We start from the raw sequence: 16,965 nt of genomic DNA on the forward strand, positions 1-16,965 counted from the left end.
TTTCAATCGAAATGGAAAAGGTAACACTGGATGAAGGGTATAAAAAGACTCCGCTCACGAAATGCTGGACGTCAGTTCTTTTGCTGAGAGGTTTGAAGATGGGTCGCTATTCGTCTGTCCGCATCATTTGTTCGTTACTGATTTTGTTGGCCTGTTGGCCAGCAACTTCGAATGGAGCTTCGCTTACCGTAGAAGACAAACTGCAACAGTTGGCTGATAATTATGTGAGTATCTTTTTTAATTCATTTCACTTTCGCCGAATTTTGCTTTATATTGTGAACGATTTTTCTGTCGATAGATTAGCGATTCAATTTTGCATTTTATAGGAAAAGTATTCTTTTTTTTATTTTGTAGAACAGAATTCGAATTTTATCGGTGCTTGGGTTTACTTAATTTAAAATTTTAATTCCGTTTCGCCGAAGGCCAAATGAACGACCGTGAAGAGTACGAACATCTTACCTGTCGTTTAATGGTTTAACCGAGGGGCTATATAACAAATCCTTTTTACGAACCCTTAAATTGGTAATTTGAAAACCACTTGTGTGTTGTACCAGTCCATTAATTTCCAGTGTACCCAACAAACTTGTCAATTCTCTTCTCCCATCCAAGCGTGAAACGCCAGATGGTCGTGGGATTCATGCCTCGTTAAATGTTGTGTAATACAATTTCGACTGCACTATTCAACAGGCCAAATTTAAAGAAATTATGGGCTCGAAAATGGTTCAACTGGAGAAGAAAATCATCGAACTGGATGCTGTAAATGTTGAACATGGGCTGAGGTACACTCAGCTGGAAGAGCAAGTCACGCAACTCGAAGAGTCGGTGACGCTGCAGTTGAAAAATCAAAATCCTCAACTTCAGGTACGACTTGGGCTTTTTATGTCTAAATAAAACTCACATTTTGTTTTATCGTTTAGATGGAGGCAGGAGAAGATTTGGCATCCAAAGTTCTTCAACTGGAGGCCAAAGTGCCACAACAGGAAACGCTTATGATCGCCTTGAATCACATTCTCAAGTTGAAGGAGGTTGTCGGGGAGAAAATGTCTGAACTCGGAGAAAAAGACTCTCAACTGGAGACGAGGATGAATGAACTCGAGCAAAAAGATTCTCAGTTGGAAACCAAGTTGAGTGAACTGCAGTCGAGAGAAGTTTTGAAGAGAATTCTGGAACTGGATCCTGGAACCCAACAGAATGAATCGTCACTTCAATCTCTCCAACAGGAAAATTTTAATTTACCGTACAACATTCCAACCATCACTCGATCATCGGGGAAGAATGGCAACCCAAGAACCTGCAAAGAAATTCACTCGAATGATCCTTCTTCTCCATCCGGAATGTACTGGATCGATCCGGATGGCCAGGGAGTTGGAGATGACTCCATCTACGTCCATTGCGACATGACAACAGGTAACCTGCTAATAATACCAAATTGTACAAGGAAAATATTTTCTCATTAAATTAATTTTTATTTCTGGGTTTAAATAGGAACGACTTCAGTTCCCCACGACAGCGAGTCTCCAACAAACGTGGGTCATTGCGCTGAACCTGGATGTTATTCCAGGGCAATAAGGTACAACGCAACCAGTAAACAATTGGCAGCGTTGGCTGAATTATCAGTCGAATGCCACCAATCGATTGTAGTAAGTCAAATTCTCCTCTACAACAATTAGATACATCGAATAAACGTTAAAATTAATTTCCTGATGTTATCACAGTACGACTGCAACTACGCCCCCTTCGAATTCAACAACGTCCCTTATGCCTGGTGGAACGACAGAAATGGAAACCCGCATTATTATTGGGCCGGAAGTGCGACGGATGTCCATAGCTGTCAGTGTAGTATCGATCAAAATTGCATTGATGGCACCGCCAAATGCAACTGCGACTCGATTTCACCTACGCAACTGACTGACGCAGGTGATAAGTTGGAAACTCATTTGTTAAAAATAGATAGCTTCAATGGACTTTATGTCATTTTACAGGTTTTATCACCGATAAGAAACTCTTGCCCGTCACCGGTTTGAACTTTGGACGAACACATTTTGAAATTTCATCCGGAGTCCACACACTCGGCCGATTCCAATGTTCTGGATAGGTGACCATCTCTGGAATGCCAAAATCCTGCGAGGATCTCTGGCGTATTGGACACTCCCTCAATGGCGTCTACTCCGTCGTGGGATCTGCAATGATGGAAAGTGTTTACTGTGACTTTACAAAACTCCCCGAGGATCCAGGTAATTTACAAACAATACTCTGCTAAGTGCATAGTGATCCAGTTAATTGTTGAAATTATTAACCGCAGGATTCCAGAAGTGGATCGGGTACGCCGACGTCAAATCAGTGCCCACCTACTTTTACGTGCAGAGAAGTCAACGTTTCTCCAAAGTCAACGTTTCCATCCCCTTTAATACGGCACTTGTCAACATCGGGAACGCTATTAATTTGACGACTGGGGTTTTCACCGCTCCTAGAGCTGGAACTTATTACTTTTCGTTCACAGGATTGGCCGAATTCCCAACATTTTCCTCTCTGCTCTATTTAGGCGTGGATTTGTATTTGAATGGAAATCTTATTGGAAGAGGTTTCGTTGAAGACCAAAACACCGTTGCAGGGCAATTCACTCCCGTGACGTTGCATTCGACGCTCAATCTATTACCTGGTGATCAAATCTGGTTGCAAATAGATTCCTTGTTGCCTCCGTTGATTGGCGACGGTACTGCAGCCCGTCGTAAAAGGCGAATGCTTCCGACAAAGGGAGTGATTTTATTCGACGATTATCGCCACTTTACTCATTTTACTGGATTGATGTTGGAGGAGGACATTTCACAATCGCTTTAATTTCTTTTCTTATTTTTAACTGATGCATTTAAAACAATTAAATTTTGCCTGTTACCTACAAACTTTTTCAGCAGAGACCTTCTTGTTAATACATATGTATTCTTTAGGATTGTAATGACCACAACAATCTTGAGGATCAATAGGATTGGTAGATTACGATAACAAAATTAGAGAACACCGTTCACGCTTCGATGGTTCACGAGAGAGTAAACAAACAAAAACGTAAAGATTATCAAAAGGACGTCGGTGTGTGTATTGCGCCTCCATATCATGAGCCTCTTTGTTTGCTTTTTAAATTCTCTTTCTATTGCCAGCAATCGAATGCCAATAACTTCACCTGTCTTCGACAATGTCTTCCTTGAAAATCACCGACAACAAAGTACGGCAATACTCGGCTTCCTCCTATCAAATGAAAATTCAAAGTTTAAAATTCGATTTCATTTTCAAGTATTGACTAATAATTATTACCAGACATTCGTCGCGATCTCCGATTAATTCGATGCGGTTGTCGAGAAATTCACGAAAGAGAAACTCTGATCTACGGCACTCCTCGATCGATGGGGGGTGGCTCTGGGTAAGTGCCAGCAAGGCGGCCAGTAGATGTTCGTGAGTCGAGTCGTGATCTCGTTGAAGCAGAGCCACAAACTGCTCCACAAATCCCATATTACATAAAGTATCTAGTAAACAGGGTATTGGTTAGAGTACAAATGGAGAAACTTATGAATGTGAATAAAACCTTTGAAGGATGGATTCTCATTGCATAAACAAGTCAACAAGAATGAAGCCTTGATTTTCAGTTTCCCGAGTGATGATTGCAGTGCTCTCAGTAAAGACGAGAAACCATCACAATGCACAAATGCATCCTGGGCTTCTGCACATTCTCTTGTCAAACCTATAATCAATCAATTGTTAACTGAATTCCCTTAGTGTGAGTTGTAAATCTGCTCATTACATGAAATGGCGTACAGGGCTTTGATTCTCGCCTCTTCACAGTCATCGTTTTCCAGCATTTTAAGCAAAATTGGCAATAGGTCTTCGTTGAGCACATGCTGTTGGCAGTATGGGTTGTTCTGGGTGAGGGTGCCAATCAACTGACAGCACCTCCAACGAACTCCATCGTGGGGAGAATTCAAACAGGGGATGAGGATGAAAAATCCTCCTATCTTGTGAAAGTCTGGAGAAACAAGCGAAACAAGTGTCAATGTTTTATTCAATCAATAAAAAAAGATATCTCATACCATTAGCCGTGTCCATGGAATCGGCAAAGTCAGTAATCATTTCCAATGCTTCCTCCATCTCCTGGGGATCTTCTTCAGGACTTTCGACTCGATCTGGATTGAGGATATTTAACGATTTTGATATTTCGGCTACAACGTCGACTGACAATCCTCTTAGAGCTTCTTCTAACCAGCGTCTCCTTTCTTCACTCATCGATGTGGTTGTGGTACGATCTTCAGCTGCGGTGCCTTCGATGGCAAATCTTAAAAGTCCTTGCATATCTCTTGGTTGTCGTGGGGGTTCCATTGTTTTGCTAAGGATCTCAACAACAACTTGTTATATATTTATGAAGAATAAGACGCAGTACGCAAGTTAAACCGTGAACGCATGGGGCAAGCAGACGTCAATGAAACTGTTTACTAGCAAAATCAAGAAGAGTCTGGAATAAAAAGAGCCATCTAGGCATGACTCGCATAACTTAAAAAATTTTGACATTTACAAAACAAACCTGTTAAGTTAATTAAGATTTGGATAAAATTCATTGAGATTTTAAAAAATTATTGAAAAAATCTGCGAAAGTGTGTCATATTTTTATTTGGTTTTTAATTGTAGTTTAACGCCGGAATGGGTTTCTAGCAAGTGACGTAACCTAGCGGCCGCCATAAGCATCTTTTCGAAAGTCACTCGCGTCAGGTTTGTTGTGTCAACGCACACTTTTTTTTAGAAAAAAACCACACCAATTTTAGTAATTTAAAACGCATAAAGTTTAGCCGGTTGATTGGCTGAATACAAGGACACTTAATTCGGAAGACACTGGGGTGAACGGTGTGATTGGTTCTCCCGAAATAATTCGTAGAAATGGCGGTTCCAAGCACATACCGAGACCAACATTTCAAAGTAAGCCTCATGAGTTGATAGCAGAATTGAAAATGTAACTTAATATACAGTTTTGAGGCAATTAATGTTTAAATGGAAATGCATACCTTAATAATTAAAAATATTTTGATATTTCAAGCCAAAATAACTGATTTCCATCTTTCAGGGTTCCCGGGTAGAGCAGGAGCGTCTGTTGAGTCAATCTTGCACCCTGTATGTTGGAAACTTGTCCTTTTACACAACTGAAGAACAGGTTAAATACTTCCAAGTCAACAATTGGTTCCATTTGATTTCATCTTTTCAAATATTTTAGATCCATGAATTGTTTGGGAAATGTGGCGATGTCAAGAGAATCATCATGGGATTGGACAAGTTTACTAGGACCCCTTGTGGATTTTGTTTTGTAGAGTAAGTCATTGCAACCAAATCCAATAACAAAATTGTGTTTAATTATTTCTAATTATCTTTCAAGGTTTTACCTGAGGAATGATTCAGAAAATGCCATCAGGTTTGTGAATGGGACAAGACTGGATGACAGAATTGTGAGAACTGACTGGGATGCTGGCTTCATTGAAGGAAGGCAATATGGCAGAGGCAAAACTGGAGGACAGGTCAGCATTTCGTCAGCTCAAACTTATTGTTCTCAACTAATGGATTTCTGTTTTGCAGGTGAGAGATGAATACCGAACTGACTTTGATGGTGGCAGAGGAGGATGGGGCAAAATGATTCAGCAGAAGGTGGCCACATCTGCTGCTGCTAACAATTGATAACATTTCTAAATACTGTATTCATTCATCTCTGTGTGTTTTTTTTTTTAACAAATGTCAACAAGTGTTATCCTCAATTAAAACAGACCATGCTGAATTGATTTCCTAAACAAAATCTTTTTTACCTGTGAAAGAAGACGTTTCTCGTCATGTTTCCATCTGCCAGTCCGGTTGGCCTGGATTTTATCGATCGAAAAGTGGGGACACTAGAATCTCTTGCCATGTGATCTGTCACTCCCAAAGCTTTTTCCTTTTCAAAGCGAAGCGGGTAGTTTCCCAGAAGAGCTTTTGCGGCCGCGTGATGCACGCCATCATCTACATGCAAAGAAATATTTGAATATTCAATTCCCAGTGGTCGTCTGCAACTTATAACGAATGTCACAATTGAATTTGTGTCAAATGTGAAGCTAATTCAATGATCATTGATCAATTAGATGATTTCCAAAATGGAAATGGTATCGATTTCTGATTGCTCGGTAGTTGTTTAGTTATTCCAAATTAAAACTAACTTATTTATCGTTCGAAGAAAGAATGTGCTTGACGTGACATTCAACGTGCATCTGAACTACCAGGAAAATTGTACTGAGTGAGTGTGTGTGTATCTGGTGTTGGCTGTTTGAATATTTCTGGGCGACGGCAATCGAGTTCTCTCCCACTGCTGCAGCCGCTGGAAGCATTCATGTCCGCGTGCCGATCCGCGTGCTCCGCCGTGAGGCTATAGCGGGACTGGTGCATGTTGGCTGGCTGCTGTACCCACCGCCCAGCACTACAGATGTTGCTTATTCAAATATTGACGTAAAACTCACGTGGAGCGACATGAACATTGCCCAGCACCTGTTGTATAATCTTCATCTTCCTCCTGGTGGCCATGCCAACAAAACGGGGCTGTTTCCCCCCCTGCGAATATCCGTTTATACATCATTTAATTCCCTCTGTTTGAAACTAGTGTAGGAGCAGGTATTGTGTCTGGCCGTTAAGTTATCGATTGGTTGGTATATTAGGTGTCGTTGACGGCCAACTGCGCATTTGGCGAAAACGATATCAAACGATACGAGTATTATAACGTCGTCTATTTATTTTTCAATTACACTTTGACAATGGCGTGAACGCCTTCAATGCCCGGCAACTTGTAGAAGGACAAAAGCAATTGGCTTTTCTTGATTTAGGACGGGCGTACGTAGTACAACTATAATATAATACGAAGCGGATGAAGCCAAATAATTGATTCCAGACGACGAAGACGTAATAGTAATAGAGCGACGAATGCGTCGCCCATTCTGGATATCAATCAACGACTTGTGACGCCGGTATGTAACACACACTGGATCGATATAATCGAAATGCGCATTGACATGGAATTATTCGCCGTATTGGTAAAATGTTGTTGTTTGGAATGATTTTGGCGAAGCGAAAGAATATCTAATAATAATGATATCGCTAACTGCTGGGCAATCTGATGGGCTAATAGGGTGCCCATATGCGCACGTGGCGAAATAGGGATCTGCCTCGTGCTCTTTTGTGTGTGTGCAGTCAACGCCGGATGGGTGTGCAAGATTGGTGCATTTATAATTGGCTTTCGCCTATTCACAGCAGCACATCAGCAGATCTACTAATGGACGGAGGCAAATCGGAAATTCACAGCATCCGCCGTGTTGTCATTCGACACCACCCACGTTGGTAGTCACATGTGTTATTACTCACGGTTCATTGGGTTATACCCTCGACTATCAAATTTGACGTAAACACGGTCTATCAAATTAACTGGCGATTATACAACATCCGATCAATCGAAAAATGTTCCGCCCAGGTATGTTCATTGGCCTCATCCGCCTTTATTCTCCACGTGGATTGAATGGCCGCACTTTCTTTGATATGTGCGGAGTCATAATTCGCCACGTGCCGTGAGTTTATTCCGTCCGGTCCAGGTCGGCGTTCTCTCTCAAACCCTTTTTTGCCCAGGAACAGTTTGATGAAATAAAAAGAAAGCTGGGGTTGGGTGAGCTATTAAATGTCTTTAAGCCGAACTGAAACATTTAAGTAAAAAGAAACGCAGGGAGGAGGTCTGGCAATCAAATGTAATGACGCCCACTTAAATAAAAGGGACATATTGTGATACACGTCGCTCAGTGCTTTGATCCTTTTCACCAGTGCACCCACATGTGGGTAGCAGCGTATCTCTTTCTTCTATTTGGCTCCACGTGTGTGTGTGGTGGTAGGACATTTTTCAGTTTCATCCATCCGGAGCAGTCCAGTTATTTGGCAGCAATTACAGCACGTGCCGCAACATTTCAAGCGTAGGAGGTGAAGAAAATGCTGGACTCTCGTCTCGATCCCGACGGTTTAAAAGTCCTGTAGATGCAGACCATCTGACCCATTTGCCTGAATTTGTTTTGATTTTATAATTGATTGAGGCTAATGAAAAGATGCCGAAATCGGATTTTTAGGCCATCACACACATTTATTGGGTTTGTTCTGAATTTTTGCAAATTGCTTTGATTCCATTTGGGTTTGGCCCCTGCGACAGAGAAATGGGTCGATTATTTCAGCACAACCCAACTAACACGGGCCGTGAAAAACGTGACTATTTGGAAATGGATCTATTGGCTTGATCAGTTCAAGCCAAAGGTCAACAAAGTTGAGCGATGGATGAGGGACCGTCTCGAATTTCTCCGCGGCCTCGACCATCAATTCGCCAACTTTCTCACGTATTGGTCGGTAAACATGGTGGTCCCTATCTATAGGAAAATGCCAAATTGTTGTATGTGTATGTATAACAGACACGAACTTGTAGAGTTTCGGCCTTGTGTGATGAGCCGAGAATCTGATCCCAAACATAACCGAATTCGATCGCTGAAAAAACCTTGAACAATTTTTCCCCCACACACGCAAATGTCGGGTACTTGGAAGTTCAGTCGATTGAATTCAGGTCTCGGATGATTTTGTTTGTTTCCTCCTTGTGAATCGATTTAGGGTTATGTAAAATAAAATCAGGGCAAATACGATTATCGTGCATTTCCCGTCAATTGCGTTGCGGGTTGGTTGCTGGATGATATCAACAGTTGACGGCTGATGCTGTGCGCATGTCCAGGCCAGTCTTATAAAAGGGAGGCTGCATCCAGAGATGACGATCAAACCCAATCACGACTTTGCCCAGTTCTCCAACATCACGCGCCAATTTTATTTCATATCGAAAATGAAGGAATCGTTGGGCAACAAATCAGCGACGACGACCAACAACAAAACCAACAACACTGGAAATAACAACAACCGATTGTGTGTCACCGTTCTAGGATCTACCGCCGTTGGCAAAACAGGTTTGTTAATTTTGAATTTTTATTTGGCGCTAATAAGTGGCGTGAATTAATTTATGCAAAATTTGATTAAACAGCGTTGACAGTTCAGTACCTGACGAGTCGATTCATCGGCGATTATTTCTCCGGGACCGACATGACTTATCACCACTCTTTCGCTTACATGGGAGGATCGCTGAAAACCAACGTCGACATTCTCGACATTTCACGGCCATCCCGCAATGACGTAAGTCGTCATCACGGCTCACATTTTCAATTTGAAAAGCTAATTGATTTTGGGTTATAATTAAAGGTGATTGGTGAAGATGAGGAAATGTTATCGTCAGTAGTCGGCACAGAAAAGTGCATGGCTTACCTGGTCGTCTATTCGCTGACCAATTCCAAAAGTTTCGATCGAGCTCGTGAAATCCTGTCCAGGTTACCTTTCCATTCGCCGAAATATTTGGTGGCCAACCAACTCGACCTCCAACACAGACGACAGGTATGTCGAATTTTTTTCCTATTCCAGGGATTTACATTTAATTTAATTTATTGAAATTTGTTCAGGTGTCGCGACTGGAAGGTCAAACCGCAGCCGATGAATTCGGTTGTCCATTTGACGAATTCTCAGCGGCCGAGCCGCAGTACGAAGGCCAACAGTGGGGAGTGAAAATTGTTTTCCAAAAGTTGATTCGCCAATTGATTTCCAATTCGCACGTTCTTCCATATCCGCGGATGATCCGCTTTTCGTCCTTTTCGAAAATGATTGGCGCCATCGTCTCCAAGACGCGCCACCACTCGGCCAATTCCAACAACAAATCGCAGCACCAACAGCAAAAGAATTTCGCCAACCAGCACAACCGCAAATCCTCCATGTCTTCGTGCAGCGACAGGAGCAGCAACTCGAGTGGCAACAACAGCACCGGAAGTGTCGATTCCATCGCCACACTCACGCCCGACATGAGTCTGTTGCACATCAACAGCGCCCATTTGATTCACGGAGTGAAATCTAAACCCATTCCCATCGTCCACCGAAAGCTTTTGACCAGCTCCAACTATCCGTCAAGTCAAATCGCCTCCATATGAATTATATATATCGATTTTATTATCATCATCAACATTTCTTATGACTGGCACAACCAAAATATCATGCAAAATGTACAGCTACAATATATGTATTTTGATACAAATTATTTATATCTATAAACTTTGAATACAAATTTTTTGAAAAGTTAATTACTGTTTTATTCTTTAAATTGTAGTAAGGTCGTATCCGTTGATCAAAACTGTTTTGCATTTTCAAACATTTTTGAAAATCCCGCCTATTCCGTCTGCTGGAAATCAGCTGATATTCCGACTGACTACGTTTTTCAGCTTGTTGTCATCAGTGTATTGCTCAATATTTGATTGGTAATAATAGCAAAATGGAGGACGTTCTAGACGAAAGTATTTCTGAAGAGGATTTGAAGGTACGTGTAACTCTGTAACAATTGTCATTTTCAATTTATAATGTTTGGACTCTTTGGCAGAAATTCGAGCGACGTTATCACGACAGTTTGACCCAGGGAACAGTAACTCAAGACATCCAGTTCAATTATTCCTGGGCATTGATCAGGAGTAAATATCAGGCAGATATCAAGCGAGGGATTTTTCTCTTGGAGGACTTGTCCAAAGGAGGAAATGATGAGGGCAGGAGAGACTACATCTACTACCTAGCCATTGCCAATGCCAAAATCAAGGTAATAAAAATGATCATACTTTTAGCACTTGAAGATGTCATAGTTGTCATATAAATTATCCTACACTTTGGAGAGATGACATTTTTGATCTATCCTAAAAATCGTGTTTGTTTGCTTTTGTTATTTGACAGGAGTACAGCAAAGCTTTGGGTTACACCAAAGTTCTGCTCCAAGTAGAACCAAATAATCGGCAGGTCAGAACTCTAAAAAATGTCATTGAGAAACGAATGGAAAGAGGTATGAAGTTCTTTTGTTGTGTGCACATCTTCATATTTTTAACCCTTTATTTATTTATTTTTCATAATTATTAACAGAGGGACTTAAAGGCATTGCCATCATAGGTGGAGCAGCATTGGCTTTGGGTAGTCTGATTGGACTGGGGGTAGCTCTGGCAAGGAAGTGATAGCGCTCATTAATGCCACGATACACTTCTTATTCTGTAATCCCTTTTGTCATGCAGATTTATGTTATGTGCTGAACTGCTGTGTTGAATCTGAATGTTGATATTTTCACTATCATAAAAATTTTCTTGTGGAAAACTATATTATACTTTCATTCCTTTCTTTTTGTTTTATTTTCATGAAATTCTAGTGTATCAGAAATGAAAGGTATAATGAACAATTACAGATTTACAGTACATTTAGTGTTGTTAATTGTGCGTTGGTTGCGTAAAAAACAAACACTAAAGCCGCACTAAATGCGCACAACAAAAGGTTGCCGAAACCGATTACTAGACATCTAGTAGCACACACACGATTGACACATGACATTTGACAGAAGCAGCCTTGAGGGCTCGCTACGTAGAATCAGATTCTGTGGGTAGAAAAACTTTCGGGCTTACCGTGGCTCCGGTGTAAATATGCCAATCTAACATGTTTTCATGTGTTGCAACATGTAACCTTTGCTCGAGTTAACTGCGTATGCCAACAAAATTACGTGTAGTTTTAGGGGACAACAGAGTAGGCGGCCAGACAAAGCAAAAGTATTATGATATTCCAATGGCAATGACTAAGACGGCCACGAAAGAAGTTTCCGAGAATGGCGCTGGCAAAGTAAACAGTTACAGAGATTTCACATCAACGATTCATAAACCAGCTGCTCAACAATTATTCATATGTCCAGGTATCGCCTTGATTATTTTTCAGACTCTTTAAAGTTGAAAAATGACATTTTTCCAATTCTGTAAACAGAAGTTTCTCTGAAATGGGGATGTGCAATCATCTTTATCCTGGCGTCAGTGTGCTATTTAAATTCAGTAAACGGGTCCTTTGTGTTTGACGACACAGAAGCAATAGTAAACAACGAAGATGCTAAAGGCAAGACTCCTCTCAACGAAATATTTTTCAATGACTTTTGGGGCACATCACTCAATCACAAGAGTAGTCACAAATCGTACCGACCATTGACCATTTTATCATTCAGGTATTTTCTATACGAGACATTGAATGAATCATTTCACCAATTGACCTTGTTGTTGTTGTTGTTGTGCAGGTTAAACTACATTTTCAATGGGCTGGATCCAAGGCCCTTTCACTTGACGAATGTGTTGCTCCATTCCATCTGCTGCACCCTGAGTCTGGTGATCTTCTCAACTTTGTTGGGAGAAACTCGCCCGAGGCTGTCGTTCATCACGGCCATCCTTTTCTCGGTTCATCCCGTCCACACGGAAGCCGTCAGCGGAATAGTTGGGCGAGCGGATCTCCTCTGCGGAATCTTTTATTTTCTCTCCATCTACTCGTACGCGAAACATTTGGACGGAGGATCGCTGACGTCGTTCGCCACTTCGATGGCCAGCTGCGCCATCGCCATGTTCTGCAAAGAGCAGGGAATCACAGTCCTGGGCGTGGTCGCTGTTTACGACGTCACGAGATCCGTGACTGGCACTTTCAACTTTGGCAACGTCATGAAGCGAAGGGATATCCTCCAGCGTTTCTCTTTGATCGCCGTAGTTGGAGTGGCTCTTCTTTACGTCAGATTGAGTGTCATGGGCTCTTCCGGGGCTCCGGCCTTCCAGCGGGTCGACAATCCAGCTTCCTTCGCCGATTCGCCGATGACCAGAGCTCTGAGTTATAACTACGTCTACTCGATCCACGCCTTGCTGCTCCTGTGGCCTCATTGGCTCTGCTTCGATTGGTCCATGGGTTGCATTCCGCTCATCCAGCAGCTGATGGATCCCCGCAATTTGGGCTCGTTATTCTTCTGGATCGTCATGTTTTCGGCCATTTTCAAAGCTCTCTTCAGTCCGTCTCAAAGGCAGCGAAAGTATCTGACCCTCGGTCTGGCCCTGATGGCCGTCCCTTTCCTACCGGCCACCAACATCTTTTTCCGCGTCGGTTTCGTGGTGGCCGAACGAGTTCTCTTCATGCCCGTCGCTGGATACTGTCTCATTCTCGTCTACGGTGCCGAGAAACTCAACACTTTCCTCTTTCCGTTTGGCCATTCCAAATTGTGGATCTTGCGGGGCTGCCTCCTGGCCGTCATCCTAACCTTTGGTTTGAAATCCTTCCGCCGGAATCTGGATTGGCAAGACGAGGGTCGGCTATTCCTGTCCGGATTGGCCGTTTGTCCGCTCAACGCCAAAGTTCACTACAACATTGGCAAAAATGCGGCGGATCGGGGATTGAGAGACGTGGCCATCGATCGCTACGAAAAGGCCCTGGAACTGAATCCGGACTACGACCAGGCCATGAACAATTTGGCCAATTTGCTCAAAGATTTGGGCCGTTTTCAGTCAGCTGAGGATTGGCTTGTCAAAGCTATTAGTGTTAGACCCGATTTCGCTGCCGCATGGATGAACCTGGGCATCGTCCAGGCACTTCTTCGTAAGCACAAAGAGGCCCGCGTGAGTTACTTGACGGCCTTGAGTCATCGTCGAAAGTATCCCGACTGCTATTACAACCTGGGAAACCTCGTAAGTTCTAATGTATTTCATTCAAATTTGATGTTAATTACTAAATTCAATTTTTAAAAGTATTTGGAGCTGGGACAATTCCGGGAAGCGGAAGAAGCCTTCAGGAACGCAACTTTGTTGCAGCCAACCCACGTCCTGGCCTGGACCAATCTCATCGTTATGTTGGACAATACAGGTAAACTTTTAATAATTTAACATTTTAATTCAATTTAACTAATCTTGGTTAACAAATCAGGTCAATCGCAACGATCGGAATCTACGGCGCTGGAAGCCCTGGCCATTCTACCCAACGAAGCCAATTTGCATTTCAGTCTGGCCGGAATTTTAGGCAAGCAGAGTCAATTTAAAGCGTCCGAGCTCCACTTCCTGTCGGCCATTCGACTCAATCCGCACAGTCCCATCTACCACACCAATCTAGGTGTGCTCTATCACCGATGGAAAAAATTCCAGCTGGCCGAGCAGTCGTACCAGCGAGCCCTGTCACTGGACCCCCAATGGAAAAGTGCGACGGAAAATCTCAAATTGCTGCAAAAGGCGAAACAGAATCAATTTTAAAATGATCTCTCTTGCTTTTATGTTTAACTCCTCTCAATCTCTTATTTCCCAGTGTCTTTTTGTCTTTGGAATTTTTGGGGCTTAAACGGTAGCTAGTCCTAATCTTAATTGGCGAGCTTAACTAACACGAAATGGAATACAACCGCAATCTTTTGTTTGTTTTCAGTGACTGGCTTTTTATTTTCTCTTACCAGAGGCGTAATCCCGATAGAAATCGGCTTGTTCAAGTGTGATAGAAGGCGGGACTTTGGCCAGGGCTTGTTCGAAATGTCGCTGGAGGATTTCAAAGGCAGATAAATCTTCTTCCAGGGCTCCCAGTGCGGCCTGATAATTCCGCAAAAGTTGTTTTTATTATTCAAGAACATTTAAGGTTAAAAGTTTTGTCACCTCTTTGGTCAGGGATTCTAAATCAGCTCCTGAAAAGAGTTCCGTTCTTTCCGCCAGGATTTTCAGGTCGACCTCCTTCAACGGCATCTTCCGGCAGAGTGACTGAAGGACGGCCAATCGTGCAGTTTCGTCTGGATGTGGGATGTGAACCAGCGAGTCGAAACGACCTGGACGAAGTAGAGCCCCGTCGATTTTGTCGGGTCGATTGGTGGCGCCAACTACCACGACTCCTTGGCTGGATGAAATGCCGTCCATTTCTTGAAGCAGGGCCGCCACCACACCCAGTTGGGCTGTCCGGCCGTGATTGGCGTTGGTACGTCCACCAACCATTGCGTCTACAAAATCACCAAATTAAAATATTTTCAATAATATTCCGAGGGATTGATTAAGTTACCTAATTCGTCTAGGAATAGGATAGCCGGAACTGCCTGGCGGGCTCGCCGGAAGAGATCCGAGACCATTTTCTCCGAGTCTCCGACGAACGGAGAAAAGAGTTCGGCGGCTGAAATAGACAGAAAGGAAGCCGTGCACGAAGTGGCTGCCGCTCTGACCAGGAGCGATTTTCCACAGCCTGGAGGGCCGTAAATTAAAACGCCTTTCGGCCGGGGCACATTGAGCCTCTCAAAAGCTTCAGGGTGTTTCAGCGGCCATTCAACACTGCGGCGGATGTACATACGGGCCTCTTCCAATCCTCCGACTTCATCCCAGCTGACTCGACGGAACTGTGCAAAATCAAAAAATTAATTTTCAAATAATTTTTTACGGAGATAAACGTCAAAGTTATTACCTCGCCACTTCCGGTACTTTCTCTCATAGCGGATGGCCTAACACGACCAATAGCTGCCTTCCACTCTTTGAGTGTCAATAGGCATCGATCCTGTCCCGAAAATTAGTTGGTCATCAGCTTCGTCTGGAGTAAATTATTATTACAAAATTACCAGTGAAAGATAGAGGGCTTCACGACACAAAAGATTTAAATCTGCGCCAACGTAGCCGGGGGTCATTTCAGCCACTTGTTTCACATCTTCCAAGTCTGTGTACAATTCAATTTCTTCGCAGATGGCTTTAATGATCTCTTCCCGTTGATGGCAATTGGGGGCATACAAATGGACCTTTTAAATCAAATCAAAATTAGACGAAAGCAAATTAGGAATCACAATTAAATTTACTTCTCTGTCGAGTCTGCCTGGCCGACGAAGAGAAGGATCGACATCTTCCAACCTGTTGGTGGCCGCCATGATGGTCAAGTTGCGGTTAGTATGAACGTCGTCAATCAAGCCCGTTAGGCAAGTAATCAGACGATTTGTGTGGGTTTGACCACCTCGTTTAGGGCAAATGGAATCCACGCCGTCCAGAAATAGAACTGTGGGACTCGACACGCTTAAAGTTTCCTTGAAAATGTTTCTCAATTTGTCTTCGCTGCCTCCTGGATCGGATGACGAGAGATCCGAGCAAGTGACTGGGATGAGAAACAGGCCGTTTTCAGCGCAGAGTTGCTGGACGATTGAACTTTTCCCGCAGCCCGGTGGACCGTGTAAAAGAATTCCTCTAGGCGCGCAAAGTTGAGCAAACACTTGGGGATGCTGTAGAGGATACACCACTAGTTCTTTCAATTTGTTGTAGGCTTCATCTACTCCTCCCATTCTTGTCGTTTGGACTCGTTCTTGAATTTTCATCCATTTCTCTGTGATGATGTTTTCAATCTTGACTTGGGTTTTGGCAGACACTGTCAGAGCTCCACCGTCAGGTTTCGTTTCCAGGACCAAAATTTTCTCTACATTCCCTGCGGAAAAGTATTTGCCAACAGTGATTGACGAAAGCGGGGTGATGATCTTGTTTGAAAGAAGACTCTTGATCAACAGGGGCAACTTGCATTGTTTCAAATGGTTGACACTTTGAAAACTATCAGTTACGATAGTTACAGTTATACTTGTTGCCGGTTTCAGTGACAATTTTGAAACACTGAAATCCCTCGTCACTACTGGATGAGTGATGAGAAACTTTCTACGTTCACTGTAAATTTGAACGGTATTTTCAACAACTGCATCATTTTTCAAATCAGTCCTAGGGAAGAGCTTGCAAATGAAGGTTCCCTTGTTTGTCGTCACTTTCACTGGGCATCCAACTTGACAATTTAAAGTTACAAATTCCGCAACAGGAAGACAGCACTTTTGACTGCCAATCTCTGAACCAATAACGACAGTATTCATTTTTACTCTTGATTTTTGCAGATATTTTCGTTTCGGGGCATGCTGTCACTGTTATTTTGATTTGAGATACGGCGTTGCCAAAGACGCTAAACAAGATGAAAAATTAAAGAAAAATTTTACAAATGTCATTAGTTATTTGATTCAAGTTCAATTTTATTTTATCCCTTTTTTTC

At 42.7% G+C, this 16,965-nt stretch overlaps 7 protein-coding genes across 7 annotated transcripts; 5 read left to right on the top strand and 2 right to left on the bottom strand.

Moving 5' to 3' along the window:
- Positions 1 to 11: 11 nt before the first annotated feature.
- On the top strand, positions 12 to 2,947 carry LOC124205359. Its single transcript, XM_046602753.1, has 7 exons — positions 12 to 224; positions 688 to 861; positions 918 to 1,407; positions 1,486 to 1,640; positions 1,716 to 1,917; positions 1,983 to 2,234; positions 2,303 to 2,947. The coding sequence occupies exons 1-6, from the start codon at positions 12 to 14 to the stop codon at positions 2,093 to 2,095; spliced, it is 1,347 nt and encodes a 448-aa protein (XP_046458709.1). The 3' UTR covers positions 2,096 to 2,234; positions 2,303 to 2,947.
- Positions 2,948 to 3,067: 120 nt separating this feature from the next.
- Positions 3,068 to 4,497, bottom strand: LOC124205363 (hsp70-binding protein 1-like). The gene is made up of 5 exons (XM_046602760.1): positions 4,077 to 4,497; positions 3,791 to 4,012; positions 3,575 to 3,730; positions 3,307 to 3,515; positions 3,068 to 3,240 (listed from the first exon to the last, which is right to left on the bottom strand). The coding sequence occupies exons 1-5, from the start codon at positions 4,360 to 4,362 to the stop codon at positions 3,172 to 3,174; spliced, it is 942 nt and encodes a 313-aa protein (XP_046458716.1). The 5' UTR covers positions 4,363 to 4,497; the 3' UTR covers positions 3,068 to 3,171.
- Positions 4,498 to 4,718: 221 nt separating this feature from the next.
- Positions 4,719 to 5,797, top strand: LOC124205364 (nuclear cap-binding protein subunit 2-like). Its single transcript, XM_046602761.1, has 5 exons — positions 4,719 to 4,953; positions 5,099 to 5,185; positions 5,246 to 5,340; positions 5,405 to 5,543; positions 5,602 to 5,797. The coding sequence occupies exons 1-5, from the start codon at positions 4,915 to 4,917 to the stop codon at positions 5,698 to 5,700; spliced, it is 459 nt and encodes a 152-aa protein (XP_046458717.1). The 5' UTR covers positions 4,719 to 4,914; the 3' UTR covers positions 5,701 to 5,797.
- A 2,028-nt stretch (positions 5,798 to 7,825) lies between these two features.
- LOC124204064 (ras-related and estrogen-regulated growth inhibitor-like protein) lies at positions 7,826 to 10,226 on the top strand. The gene is made up of 4 exons (XM_046601070.1): positions 7,826 to 9,014; positions 9,089 to 9,237; positions 9,304 to 9,492; positions 9,558 to 10,226. Exons 1-4 carry the CDS (start codon positions 8,822 to 8,824, stop codon positions 10,074 to 10,076), a joined length of 1,050 nt encoding a protein of 349 aa, XP_046457026.1. The 5' UTR covers positions 7,826 to 8,821; the 3' UTR covers positions 10,077 to 10,226.
- An 85-nt stretch (positions 10,227 to 10,311) lies between these two features.
- Positions 10,312 to 11,365, top strand: LOC124205439 (mitochondrial fission 1 protein-like). Its single transcript, XM_046602884.1, has 4 exons — positions 10,312 to 10,459; positions 10,520 to 10,729; positions 10,861 to 10,966; positions 11,044 to 11,365. Exons 1-4 carry the CDS (start codon positions 10,415 to 10,417, stop codon positions 11,130 to 11,132), a joined length of 450 nt encoding a protein of 149 aa, XP_046458840.1. The 5' UTR covers positions 10,312 to 10,414; the 3' UTR covers positions 11,133 to 11,365.
- A 101-nt stretch (positions 11,366 to 11,466) lies between these two features.
- On the top strand, positions 11,467 to 14,360 carry LOC124205432 (protein O-mannosyl-transferase TMTC4-like). Its single transcript, XM_046602878.1, has 5 exons — positions 11,467 to 11,851; positions 11,920 to 12,151; positions 12,221 to 13,640; positions 13,701 to 13,815; positions 13,876 to 14,360. Exons 1-5 carry the CDS (start codon positions 11,650 to 11,652, stop codon positions 14,193 to 14,195), a joined length of 2,289 nt encoding a protein of 762 aa, XP_046458834.1. The 5' UTR covers positions 11,467 to 11,649; the 3' UTR covers positions 14,196 to 14,360.
- On the bottom strand, positions 14,351 to 16,860 carry LOC124205433 (spermatogenesis-associated protein 5-like protein 1). Its single transcript, XM_046602879.1, has 6 exons — positions 15,752 to 16,860; positions 15,521 to 15,694; positions 15,370 to 15,459; positions 14,977 to 15,304; positions 14,583 to 14,917; positions 14,351 to 14,519 (listed from the first exon to the last, which is right to left on the bottom strand). The coding sequence occupies exons 1-6, from the start codon at positions 16,790 to 16,792 to the stop codon at positions 14,373 to 14,375; spliced, it is 2,115 nt and encodes a 704-aa protein (XP_046458835.1). The 5' UTR covers positions 16,793 to 16,860; the 3' UTR covers positions 14,351 to 14,372.
- Between the last annotated feature and the right edge of the window lie 105 nt (positions 16,861 to 16,965).

This window comes from Daphnia pulex, chromosome 10 (genome assembly GCF_021134715.1).
Source record: "Daphnia pulex isolate KAP4 chromosome 10, ASM2113471v1".
NCBI lineage: Eukaryota > Metazoa > Arthropoda > Branchiopoda > Diplostraca > Daphniidae > Daphnia > Daphnia pulex.

Excerpts from the sequence above, each read along its gene's own strand:
- LOC124204064 (XM_046601070.1), top strand. The coding sequence starts at position 8,822 with ATGACGATCAAACCCAATCACGACTTTGCCCAGTTCTCCAACATCACG. Across the intron at positions 9,015-9,088 it reads TACCGCCGTTGGCAAAACAG|CGTTGACAGTTCAGTACCTG; the intron begins GTTTGTTAATTT and ends TTGATTAAACAG. Across the intron at positions 9,493-9,557 it reads ACCTCCAACACAGACGACAG|GTGTCGCGACTGGAAGGTCA; the intron begins GTATGTCGAATT and ends AAATTTGTTCAG.
- LOC124205439 (XM_046602884.1), top strand. The coding sequence starts at position 10,415 with ATGGAGGACGTTCTAGACGAAAGTATTTCTGAAGAGGATTTGAAG. Across the intron at positions 10,460-10,519 it reads TTTCTGAAGAGGATTTGAAG|AAATTCGAGCGACGTTATCA; the intron begins GTACGTGTAACT and ends ACTCTTTGGCAG. Across the intron at positions 10,730-10,860 it reads TTGCCAATGCCAAAATCAAG|GAGTACAGCAAAGCTTTGGG; the intron begins GTAATAAAAATG and ends GTTATTTGACAG.
- LOC124205432 (XM_046602878.1), top strand. The coding sequence starts at position 11,650 with ATGCCAACAAAATTACGTGTAGTTTTAGGGGACAACAGAGTAGGCGGC. Across the intron at positions 13,641-13,700 it reads ATTACAACCTGGGAAACCTC|TATTTGGAGCTGGGACAATT; the intron begins GTAAGTTCTAAT and ends AATTTTTAAAAG. Across the intron at positions 13,816-13,875 it reads CGTTATGTTGGACAATACAG|GTCAATCGCAACGATCGGAA; the intron begins GTAAACTTTTAA and ends TTAACAAATCAG.
- LOC124205433 (XM_046602879.1), bottom strand. The coding sequence starts at position 16,792 with ATGAATACTGTCGTTATTGGTTCAGAGATTGGCAGTCAAAAGTGCTGT. Across the intron at positions 15,305-15,369 it reads AAAGTACCGGAAGTGGCGAG|TTCCGTCGAGTCAGCTGGGA; the intron begins GTAATAACTTTG and ends GATTTTGCACAG. Across the intron at positions 14,918-14,976 it reads CCTATTCCTAGACGAATTAG|ACGCAATGGTTGGTGGACGT; the intron begins GTAACTTAATCA and ends GTGATTTTGTAG.
- LOC124205364 (XM_046602761.1), top strand. The coding sequence starts at position 4,915 with ATGGCGGTTCCAAGCACATACCGAGACCAACATTTCAAA. Across the intron at positions 4,954-5,098 it reads ACCGAGACCAACATTTCAAA|GGTTCCCGGGTAGAGCAGGA; the intron begins GTAAGCCTCATG and ends TCCATCTTTCAG. Across the intron at positions 5,544-5,601 it reads GAGGCAAAACTGGAGGACAG|GTGAGAGATGAATACCGAAC; the intron begins GTCAGCATTTCG and ends TCTGTTTTGCAG.
- LOC124205363 (XM_046602760.1), bottom strand. The coding sequence starts at position 4,362 with ATGGAACCCCCACGACAACCAAGAGATATGCAAGGACTTTTAAGATTT. Across the intron at positions 4,013-4,076 it reads TTCCATGGACACGGCTAATG|ACTTTCACAAGATAGGAGGA; the intron begins GTATGAGATATC and ends TTGTTTCTCCAG. Across the intron at positions 3,241-3,306 it reads GAGATCGCGACGAATGTCTG|GAGGAAGCCGAGTATTGCCG; the intron begins GTAATAATTATT and ends TTCATTTGATAG.
- LOC124205359 (XM_046602753.1), top strand. The coding sequence starts at position 12 with ATGGAAAAGGTAACACTGGATGAAGGGTATAAAAAGACTCCGCTCACG. Across the intron at positions 225-687 it reads AACAGTTGGCTGATAATTAT|GCCAAATTTAAAGAAATTAT; the intron begins GTGAGTATCTTT and ends ACTATTCAACAG. Across the intron at positions 862-917 it reads ATCAAAATCCTCAACTTCAG|ATGGAGGCAGGAGAAGATTT; the intron begins GTACGACTTGGG and ends TTTATCGTTTAG.